Source organism: Aricia agestis, chromosome 22, assembly GCF_905147365.1.
Source record: "Aricia agestis chromosome 22, ilAriAges1.1, whole genome shotgun sequence".
Classification (NCBI taxonomy): Eukaryota; Metazoa; Arthropoda; class Insecta; order Lepidoptera; family Lycaenidae; genus Aricia; species Aricia agestis.
The window spans coordinates 3,079,039-3,091,248 of record NC_056427.1 but is presented as its reverse complement, the minus strand read 5'-3'; the positions used below and the strand labels follow the sequence as shown (position 1 = coordinate 3,091,248).

The 12,210-nt window shown below is 35.7% G+C and overlaps 1 protein-coding gene across 1 annotated transcript; it reads left to right on the top strand.

Annotated features, from left to right (window-relative positions):
- Positions 1-6,481: 6,481 nt before the first annotated feature.
- Positions 6,482-8,944, top strand: LOC121738248. Its single transcript, XM_042130199.1, has 3 exons — positions 6,482-6,855; positions 6,940-8,332; positions 8,937-8,944. The coding sequence occupies exons 2-3, from the start codon at positions 6,955-6,957 to the stop codon at positions 8,942-8,944; spliced, it is 1,386 nt and encodes a 461-aa protein (XP_041986133.1). The 5' UTR covers positions 6,482-6,855; positions 6,940-6,954.
- Positions 8,945-12,210: the final 3,266 nt, after the last annotated feature.

The window sequence follows — 12,210 nt, the reverse complement described above, 5'->3', positions numbered from 1 at the left end:
TTTAACAGTCAGACAAACTTACTTACAATAACTCAGTGTAGATATATATTGTTACTCAATGGAACGGAAGTTCCATTGAGTAACAATTTATATATAAAACCTTTTAGATCTCGATTAACTGATTTTAATAATCCCAAGTACTTAACAACTGAACATAACCATAATAGATTCAGTAAATATTTAAACTACATGTTCTATTTCTGTACCAACTAATGGCTAAGTTATATCAGAATAATGTAAACATTACGTGTTTCCGGGTGTTTCCAGGAATCTGTGTTGCCAGCATAAAAAATATTTTGGATTAAAAGTTTTTGGCGCGTGGTTAAAGTTGTAAATTTTAACGCCTTTATCCGTACTAATATTATAAAAGTGTCTGTCTGTTATCTCTTCTAGCTTAAACTACTGAACTGATTTATCTGAAATTTGGCAGGCAGATACTTATGGTGTCACGGGAAGAGACATTCAAAGTTTTATTGCGGAAAAATGTACGGTTTTTTTGGCGCAACGGAGTTGCGGGCGTCATCTAACTTCCTAAATACTAATAAAAAAGTGTTTGTCTATCTGATAGTCTTAAGCTGAAAATGAATGCCTGCACCCCTGTTTTTTACTTTCGCCGGCACTCCCAGAATGCAGCCCTTTTACGAACATCCGATGGGCCTAACGTGATTAATGGACGGCCCCTGAAACTGACACATCTGCAACAGTATCAATCGTGTCAAAATGCCAGAAGTGCAGATTTCGTATCCAATGAATTCACAATATTATTATACATAGAGTTAAGAATGGTAGAGACTAGAGAACGCAAATATTTTAAGCAGAGTCCGGTCAACGAACAAGTAGATAATACATATATTTTGATTTATCTTGTACTATCAGAGAAGTTGATTCCTTGATGGAGGACCTACGAAATTTGGTCGCGTTACGTCAAACCGATCACAGCTAACATTGAATTGACATAAGTCGCCAAATGACGTAGGTGCGTCAACTTCCTAGGAATTCATTTCCTCGATGGTACGTTATTCGATGGTACGACAATAGTAACTCTATGCCTTCAAAGTGTTTCCTTCCTTTCGATTATTATCGGAGATTAGCGCGTTCAAACAAACTGATCACTCATCAGCTTTATAACATTAGATTTAAATAGATAATAAGTAATTATATAATTACAATCTATTTTAATTTCAATAAAGTCTAGTTTTGCCCTAAACAGTGTTCCTAATTAAAAAGTTATGGTTCATCGAATTTGTTAAGTTGTTTTGAAAATCGAACATTCGTTGTGCTTTCAAATTGCTAGTTGCCAGCGTGTAAATTTTTCCCAGAGTTCGGGTAAAAATATTTGGATATTTTGTATTTTTCAAATTATTATTAATTAAGTATTTATTATTATTTAGCTGAATTTGAATGTTGCCTGCAACATTGTTGTGCTTAAATTAGTATAAAATCTTATATTCTTTCCCAGGACTCAATTAATTAAAGTATCATAATACCAAATTTCTTCAAAATATGTTTATCGTTTAAGCTTGTAGAGACAGCCGGAAAGACACTTTTTCATCCTTACGAATATTATAAATGCGAAAGTATGTATGTATGTCTGTCTGTCTGTCGCCTCTCCGCGCTTAAACCGCTGAACCGATTTTGCTGGAATTTGGCATGGAGATACTTTGGTCTTTGATTCCCGGGAAAGAACATAGGAGACTCTTTGCCCCTGAAAAATGTACGGTTCCCACGCGTTAACCGAATTTTGGCGCAACGGACTTGCGGGCGCCATCTAGTTATAATAGGTACTAGATGACGCCCGCAACTCCGTTGCGCCAAAGTCGGGAAACGTACATTTTTCCGGGACAAAAAATTTCCTATGTCCTTTCCTGGGAAATTTTAGCAAAATAGGATGAGCGGTTTGGGCGTGAAGAGGTGACAGACAGACAGACATACATACTTTCGCATTAATTATAATATTAGTATGTGTTAGTAAGGACGTTCTAGTTCTACATTTTTAAATTGTACTGTCATTATAAATAAATTTTATTCACAAGTATTTGTCAATTGTCGTATTTGTAACCTCTATGGCGCCAGATGAGTGCTCCACTTTAACCATATTGTCGTGCATTGTGCAATGTTTTTATATTTATTGGTACAATTGACCCATATTATCATCGATAGGGTTAATTAATTCCTGATTTACGATCCGATATGCTCATTATTTTTTTCAATTAATAACTCAATCATTAAAATGATTTAATAGGATAATTATGTGAATATAAATGAAGTGAAAACTTGTTCAGTTTTTTTTTTTGGGTGATTGAAAATTCGTCAGATATAGGTAGAGTGACCGTCGGAGCGGCGTAGGAGAGAAAGTAATATGCTCGACCATTTCTATTACGCGGAGAAAATTGGCAGCAAAAATCATAATCATCCTTTTGGATTTACCGTAGTTGAGTAAGAAAGAACATGGCATAGTCTTTCTACTAACTGGAACTCGTTAACTCATACAGTGGCGTAGTAAGGTACCTGGGGGCGAGGACGGAGCCCTCCGATCAGAAGTATTTGGTAATTTGACTTCCCCTTTCAATAACCTTTGCAAGTTAAACTCTAATTACTTATCGGAAATACACCAAAAACATTGACAGCCACAAGAAACTATAATTTATGGATTTTAAATTGAAGATTTAGGCTCGCCCCTGATCTTGAGGGCCTTGCCCCTAGTAGTTACGCCACTGAACTCATATCTGATGATCTAGACTGTAATTGGTCTAGAATCTAGATGATATGATTTCTATATCTCTTTGTTCTAGACAAAAACTGGATCAGCCTTACAGGTACGGTAGGTTTCCTTTTAAAATCTAGGACATCCTAGAAGGATATAGGTACCTAGTATTTAGCACTTTCTGTAGTTTTCTAGATAAGTTAGAAGTGACTCATCATAAGTTAGTCACTGCCATTGAGGTACTATAGACTGGAGAGAGCCTTATATCAGTGTGTAAGCGTCAAAAGCGTGTAATGTTATGTCCTACTTACTAGGACATAACAAAGGAGTCTGTCGGCATATTTCATGTAATAAAAGTGTTAATAAAGGTTTTTAGTGAACATTTAATGCTAGATATTGTTGATTTCTGTGGTTCCTCTATATAATAAACCATAAGAATGGTCAAAGAGTGCCTCAAACACGTGGATTTAACATTAAATACTTAAGTTTTGAACAATGTTTTTTGGGCTTTTCAATCGGTATTTTTGTAAGCTAAAAAGATAATTTATAAGTTTAATCCCTTATTCATGCTATATAAGGCATTAGTGCTAAAAATGTCAAATCAATTAATAATTTGGCTATAAAAATTGCATAGCTTTTTACGTGTGTTTACGGATTCTCATCACTTGAACTATAGTTAATCGATATCATGAACTAATTGACTTTCTTTCCTGTATCATAATGTGCTTCGAAATAATCGACAAATAGAAATATTCAAGAAAATAAACGCACACTACTTGTATGAAAAAAAGCACAAAGTCTATGGTCACTGCAAAATAAAATTATTAAGGGCCTGTTTCACCACTTTCTGATAAAGTGCCTAGTAGGCTCTTCACAACTTTTTTGACAGATTCTCTATACTTGATCTGTCAAGTTAATTGGTGGACAGCCTTATCAGTTCATTCTTACTAATATTAAAAATGCGAAACTCTCTGTCGGCCGCCCAATAAAAACTTTATTCTTTCTCAGACCTCAAAATACAACATATTTTATCAAAATCGATTCAGTATAGGCGTGCCGCGAGAAAATGAAGTGCCTGATAGACGTACAAACTTAAAGTACGCGGGTTTTAAGAGGATTCCACACCGCCATTTTTTCCATACAAACGTTGTCCCCTGTTTCCTCCCTGGATAATGCTAGTAGAGTTATAATTTTTTTCCTGAATATCTATGGCCACTAATACAATGTCCCTATGTTTTCTTTTTTTTCATAATTTAATTATTAAATAAGATATGAACGTTCAAAAACCCAAAAAAATGGCCAGATTTTCCACTGTGTTCAAACGTCCAGAAAACAGATTTGGATAGATTATACAAAAAAAGCAAAACATAGGAACACAGCTCAAGCCTTTTTTAAATCTTTAATGAAAAAAGTACTTAAATCGGTTAAGTTTTGGAGAATCAGGGGACAACAAATCGTTGATTTTCTGGATTTTCTGCAGTTGTCTCTATCGCGTTCTGCGGTATAGGCTTGAGGTAAGGGAGACAGCTATAGATATTACACGTACTTTTTTTTCATTTCTCTAGCCGCTGTGGTATCCTCTTAAGTTCGCGAACTTATTTGGCTCGCGTCGGTGACACACGAGAATCGCTCACACTGGATTACCATGCCCCAGGCTCGGGGCTCGCGGCTCTTTGCTGACACACAGGCGATTAAGATCGACGAGCCATAGCCGCGTACTTGCTCGCACGTCTGTCACCAGTGAATACACACATCGTTAACTTTGGAAAGAAAGAGGAGAGGCCTTTGCCCAGCAGTGGGACACTGTGTAGGCTGCTAACAATAATAATAATCTATATATATAAAAGAAAGTCGTGTTAGTTACACCACTTATAACTCAAGAACGGCAGAACAGATTTGGCTGAAAATTGGTAGGGAGGTAGCTTAGAGCCAGGAGACGGACATAGGATACTTTTTATCCCGTTCGACAGCGTTCCTGAATCCTGTGTGACTTGACATGAAACGTCAGTCACTATAAAACGTGGTATAACAAAAAAGAATCAGACTTGGAATAACAAAACGAAAATGACAGCTATGTAATTGACGTAAAATGACAGCTACGTAATGACGTATGGATGACAATTTGATATTTGTAAGAAATCAATATTAAAACTATTTCTATTAAATAAATAATTAACAAGTGGATTGAAGTGAAGTGAAGTTTAATTAATAATGCCGCGACCAAGACGATCGAATCTTTCCCGACAAAGCCGTAATGCAAGAAGAATACAAAATACTGCAAATGAAAGGACTGAAGAAGAACAAGAAATTGCACGTGAACAGCGCCGCAATAGTATGGCTCGACTTCGTGCTTCTCAATCACGAGAGCAAAGTGAAGCAGCCCGTGAAACAGCTCGGTTGGCAATGCAGAATCGTCGAGCGAACAACAGAAGTCAACAAATAGATAATTTGGGAATTGGGAAGGGAATAGTTGAGGGTAGGGAAGGGAATAGGGTAGGGGTAAGGGGATTGGGCCTCCGGTAAACTCACTCACTCGGCGAAACACAGCGCAAGCGCTGTTTCACGCCGGTTTTCTGTGAGTTTACTATGATGATAACTATGATTTTCACCTAAACCATTTAATCTATTTTGATGAAATTTGGCATGGAGCTATACTCATTTTAATCATGGTTAAATCGTCAAGACAGGACAACGTCTGTCGGGTCAGCTAGTACTTAATAAAATTAAAGATGTAGATGAAGTACTTAGATAACTAAAATTTCATAACATGAAATGATTATACGTGGGAGAGCCATGCTTCGGCACGAATGGGCCGGCTCGGCCGGAGAAATACCACGTTCTCACAGAAAACCGGCGTGAAACAGCGCTTGCGCTGTGTTTCGCTGAGTGAGTGAGTTCCCCTACCCTATACCCTTCCCTACCCTCCCCTATTACCGATACGATGCTTGCGTGTACAATCCAGTGGTGCGTCAGGTTAATCTGACCGTGTTGTACTGTATATGTTTTAAATTGTAATTTTCCATCTTTTTAGTAAAAGATGGCCCCGTGCGAGTTTCTTACGCCGGTTCTTCTCGCCGGGTTAGTTCCCGAACCGGTGGTAGGCACCGTAGTATCGACGTTCGGTAAAGTTTTTGTAAAAAAATTACTCTGAATAAAAATATTTTTGATTTGATTTGATTATTCTATTCCCTCTTAAAAGGCCGTCAACGCACCTGCAGCTCTTCTGATGCTGCGAGTGTCCATGGGCGACGGAAGTTGCTTTCCATCAGGTGACCCGTTTGCTCGTTTGCCCCCTTATTGCATTTAAAAAAAAAGCTAGTCTCCTATATTGCTACATATAAAATCTCTTTTTTTTCGATTTCGAATAATTTTTTCGGTCCTAATTGTGCAGAATTACCCACTTCATCAATCAATCATTTCGTCTTTAATTCAGAGTATACACGTTTTGTCCTTGTAAGTTGTAAAGCCCAATTGAAGGGGAGGAAATTAATATAATTATCTCCTATTTCTGTTTCCAATAACAAGTTAATTTAGACTTACAAATTCGTATATTGTTTGTTCACAAATTGGAAAATGGCTTTGAATAACCTACTAACCTACAAATAAAATATTTAAGTATTGTTAACAATTAATAAAACGCATAAATTACTCTAATCATTAAGAATAAGAATGGATTTATTTTTAGCATCACACAATACATCATAATATAAGTATACAGTTCGATTATAATATTATAAAATTAACTAGTACAATGCTGTGTGAGTTGTGACTAGGCTTGCCAGGTGTCCGGCTTTAGCCGGACATGTTAGGCTTTTTGCAGTCGCGTCCGGCCAAATATGTACGTGTTTGGCCTGTCCGGCTTTTGTCAGGCTTTTTGTCAGAGTGGCGATTCGTACGACGATGGGCGGACGAGCGCCCGACCCGAACGGACAAGGGCGAGCGGAGAGCAAACTATCTTCCGGCCCGCGATTCGCGCCGCGCCGCGCGTCACGCGTGGCGTGCGTGAGCGTGGTTACCCCGCCCCGCTGCTCGCACCGTCCGCAGACAGGTTCGCGCCCGTTAGTCTGCCCTAGGAACGCGTGGCGTTTGCGCGTGCTTGGCGTGTGTTCACGTACAATTAAGTATTTCAGTTAGCGGCGACCGTATTTTTGGTGAGTTAGTTTTATATTTTCCTATTTGTAGCATTAATGTGTTATTGACAAACCTCAAATACAAGTACAACATCTTTGTTTCAGATCTCTCTATTAGTCATGTCGAAAAGAAAATGTATATTTTCTGACAGTTTAAAAAGTCAATACAAGATGTTCAAATCTGGCAAAGAGCCATGGGACGCAAAATGTGTAATTTGTGATCAAATAATTTCCATTGCTAATAAGGGCAAAGCTGACTTAGAAAAGCATTTAAATACCGAAAAACACAAAATGAAGATTCGTAGTACGGCATCTACATCAAGAATTGATATTTTCATGGAATCCAATGCGAACTTAAATCTTCAACGGAGCGTTCGGGCCACAGAAGCTACTCTGGTTTATCATACCGTTAAACATCACGAATCATTTAACTCTCTAGATTGCACAGCTCCACTTTGCAAGAGTATATATCCAGATTCGAAAATCGCAAAAGATGTAACCTGTTCCCGCTCAAAAGCTGAAGCTATCCTAAAAAATGTTTTAGGCCCATTTGCCCAAGAAAATATGTTAAAAGAAGTGTCAAAAATCAGATACTTGAGCGTCTCCACAGATAGTAGCAACCATGGTGCTATTAAGCTATTTCCTGTGCTTATACAATATTTCAACCCTGAAAAGGGAGGAATTCAAGTTAAATTACTGGAGCTACAGGCCTTACCGAACGAGACTGCTGAAACAATATCCACTTACATACACACCATTTTGACGGACAAAAACTTATTGGATAAATTAATAGCTTTTTCAGCGGACAACACCAATACTAACTTTGGCGGTAGAGAGAGAAGTGGGACCAACAGCGTCTACAGTAGACTCAAATCAGCTACTCAAAACGATGATATGGTCGGTGTTGGATGTATTGCACATATCTTCAGCAATTCCGTACATCACGCAATCGAATCTTTACCAATCTGTGTAGACAGCATAGTGATGCAAATGCACAACCATTTTGCCAGCTTCACAGTTCGTACTGAAGCTTTAAAAAAAGTTTGTTCAGAATTGGAAATTGATTTTAAACGTATGCTTAGCCATTCAAAAACCCGCTGGCTATCTCTTTATCCCGCCATAGAGAGAATCTTGCAAATGTACGAGCCATTAAAGTCATACTTTCTTTCACTGAGTTATCCGGCCAGAACATTGCAAATGTTTTTCGAAAATGACTTCTCTGAGTGTTATTTATGGCTCTTACATTCTTTCATGTCTATATACCAAAGCCGAATCAAACACACTGAAACTGCTGATATTTCTGTCAATGAAGTAATTGATCAGTGTTCGCAAGTAGTGGAAAATATAAACGAAAGATTGGAACAAAATTTTTGCCCCATGAAAGTGACCGAAATTTTACGGCGTTTATCGGAGGCTCGTCGGGATGAGATAGAAGATTTTAAACAAAACATGAGAAGAATGTACAATATTGCCAAAGATTACCTGAATTCCTGGACCAGTGAATTTTGTACTGACCTAAAACACTTTCAGTGGATGACTTTAGCTAATATTCCAAGCTGGGAACAAGGGGCAAAAACGATACACACTTTGTCTAGAAAAAATGTACAGTTAAATGACAATAAATTTTTTGATCAGTGGCAAAACTTCATAAAATTTTTGAAGCAACACGAAGATGACTCTGACTTTAAAAAGCTGTTGGCACATCAGAAGTGGACCTCGTATTTTAAATCATTTAATAATGAAGAATTTTATTCGGAACTGCTTAAGTTGGCAGAATATTATTTTGCAATACCAGGCCACAATGCCAACGTTGAAAGAGTTTTCTCTTTAATAAACGCCCAGTGGACAAAGGAACGCAGTAGACTACAAACAGATACAATTGCTAAGATGATGTTCTTGTTATGCAATTTAAAATTAACATGTAAAGAATTTTACGATATGATTTCTAAGGAAAACGAAATTCTTGACAAAGTAGGTGCAAGTGCCAAATATAACTAGATTTTGTTATTTTTTAAAGATTTTAAATTGTTCTATAAATACCTACTATAAAGTAAATTCTTACCTAGCCGTAAAATTAATATTATCTTTTTGTTACTTTCCAGAAGAATGATTATTTGTATTTGTTTTATTATATTTTTTAGTTTATAGTATTAAGAATGCCAAAAGAGAGCTATATTCATTTGTTTTTTAGTTTTAATAATATTTAATTATCTACAAAAGACTGATGATCCATTTGTAAGTAAAACTGTAATAGTGTAACTTAATAAACATTTCAAATTCGTAAACGAGTTTTTTTATTATAAATATTATGTCCATCTTTTAATAAATATCGAATATCCTCACTTTTCACCACGTATAAATACTTTTTTCAACAGCCCAGCTGTAAAAACATTATGTTTGGCAATAAAAAAAACATGTCCGGCTTTTAGGCTAAAATGTCCGGCCTTATATAGTGCGCAGTCCGGCCTTTGCATTTTATGGCCTGGCAAGCCTAGTTGTGACACCAAAAATTGGCCCCAGCTCAGCAAACGCAGCAAGCAAGCCTGCACTGAATTTCTGCAGAGGCCAATGAGTGGCTTCACAACGCTACTAAACTAAACACAAAATTATTTACAGAAAAAAAACAAATAACAATAGCGAGAGTAGGTGTTGTCTCAACTTTGAAAAGAGAGAAAGGAAAAAAAAATACAAATTTGACAGATGGTGAAAAAAAAAAATGGTGGTTTGAAGTCTGCGGACTGCGAATACTAAAACATTATTAATTTATAAGTACTCTTATATTGTATTATTATATCTAATAATATTATTTTCATGTTTTGCAGGCTATTTAAAGAAGACAAAAAGAAAGCGCGTAAAAAAAAAAAACCAAATTATACTTATTTAATATCTAAAATAATTATTATCAACGAACATTCTCCCACCAAATGAATTTCTGTCGTAGTTATAACAATTATTGGTTAAAAAAATGATGATTTTTTTACTCTTAAACTGTTTTAACCCAAAAAAGGATTATTCAAGAAATACATTAAAAATTCTCCCACAAAATGGGGAGAATTTTAAATTTATGAATTGTGATATACTGTATACTTACTACAAGACACATTATAAACGACATTAATAAAGAAATACGGGGATTATACATAACAAGAATCAGATATTAATATATCATACGGTATAAAAGATACTTTGAAAATATGTCAAAGAAATATCACCTGTATTCCGTTAGACTACACATATGTTTATTCTTTAGCTAAATCTTGAATATCATGTCAAGATATAATTATCAACTAAGTTGACTTCTGAGCAACGGTGAAATTATTTTTTTCGTAACACAAAACATAATATTAGTTTGCTGTAGGCAATTTTCTTTTATTGTCGTAGTCAAAACATAAATCCATCTTAATTTATTTGATTATTTATATTAATATAACTAGGTATTTGACCGAGCTTTGCTCGGTATTCGGTAAATCACGAATAAAATGATATTTTCTAAAAACGATTCCTAGCTAGATCGATTTATCGCCCCCGAAACCTGCTATATACTAAATTTCATGAAAATCGTTGGAGCCGATGCCGGGATTCTAATTAAGTAGGTATATTTATACACGAATTGCTCGTTTAAAGATATACTAGCTATTTGACCGAGCTTTGCTCGGTATTCGATAAAACACGAATAAAATGACATTTTCTAAAAACGATTCCTAGCTAGATCGATTTATCGCCCTCGAAACCCTCTATATACTAAATTTCATGAAAATCCAATTATATATTTATATATATACAAGAATTGCTCGTTTGAAGATATAAGATGATATAGTTATATTATGTCTGTCTGTTGCCTCTTTTAGGTTAAACAGCTGAATCGATTTTTTGGATCCCGGGAATGGTCATAGGATACTTTTTATTCCGAAAAATGTACGGTTCCCGCGCGATAAACGGGTTTTGGTGCAACAGAGTTGCAGGCATGGAGATTTTATTTATTTTTACATGTACATATTATCAAAATGAAATGAAATCATTTGAAGTTACATAATATAGCTATGTAATTTTTTTTTCATATTCAATTATAAGTATTGGAACGGAATACACTTAGTACTTACCTAGAAAGATAAATTATTATATTCTATGCCATAGAATATTAAATATCCATAATTACGGCAATTTCCCTCATCAAATCTGAATATCACGATGTAATTAATTTTATTATGATTGTTGAACCTTCGCAATGCCATGACGTTGGCGTTTATAAGTTTGAGGAATAAAAAAGTGATTAATATATCCCTATCAAAGTTTGGATGCTTCCTATATTAAAAAAACGAAAGTCTGTCTGTCTTTTACCAAATTTTGGTGTGACAGTCCCAGGAAACGACAGTTTTAAAATAGGTAGTAAGTTATATTGTTATGTGTGTGATAAATTCATTTTGATCTGAATAATTATAAACAAAGAATATTCGGGCGTTTATGTTGCTATCTACCAATTTAAATATCCGGGAACCGTACGTTTTTTCGGCATAACAAGTATCCTAAGTCCTTTCCCGGAACTCAATGTATCTCCATACTAAATTGCAGCAAAATCGGTTTAGCAGTTTGGGCGTCAAAAGGTAACAGACAGACAGATAGACACACTTTCGCATTTATAATACTAATTATGGATATGGATTTGTATAAGTTTAAGACTTTTGCTAATACATATTTAGATCATAATGAACACTGAAAATAAAGATAGTTACAGAAAACTAACAATCGGCCAAGTGCGAATCGGACTCGCACACGAAGGGTTCCGTACCATTATAGAGCAAAATTAGGCCAAAATTTGTGTTTTTTGTATGGGAGCACCTCCTATTATTTAATATCAATATTATTGTTAAATTAAAGTACACACAAAACTAAGGATTCTATGAAAAATTCAAGTACCTACCTAAGTTGCTATTATTGATATAGAGCAAAAAGGGCAAAAAAATCACGTTTGTGGTATGGGTATAAATAATAATTTTATTTTGTTTTTAGTATTTGTTGATATAGCGGAAACAGATATACACAATCTGTGAAAATTTCAACTCTCTAGCTATTACCGTTCTTGAGTTACAGCCTGGAGACATACAGACGGACAGACAACGAAGTCTAATAGGGTTTTTACCCTTTAGGTACGGAACCCTAAAAACGGAAACGAAAGTCATAATCAAAAAGCTATGTTTACCCAAACATATGAACCTTCTTGATATAATATTATCTTGAGCGTAAGGAAGATTGCAGAAACACGCAAGTCACCCCCTCAAACGAAACAATAGAAAACTGCTGTGTCAGAATTGCCCCAAGGTTGGGACGCAGCTGAAATTGTTAGAGTTGAATGTGGGTAGAATAACCTTAAACTTGTAC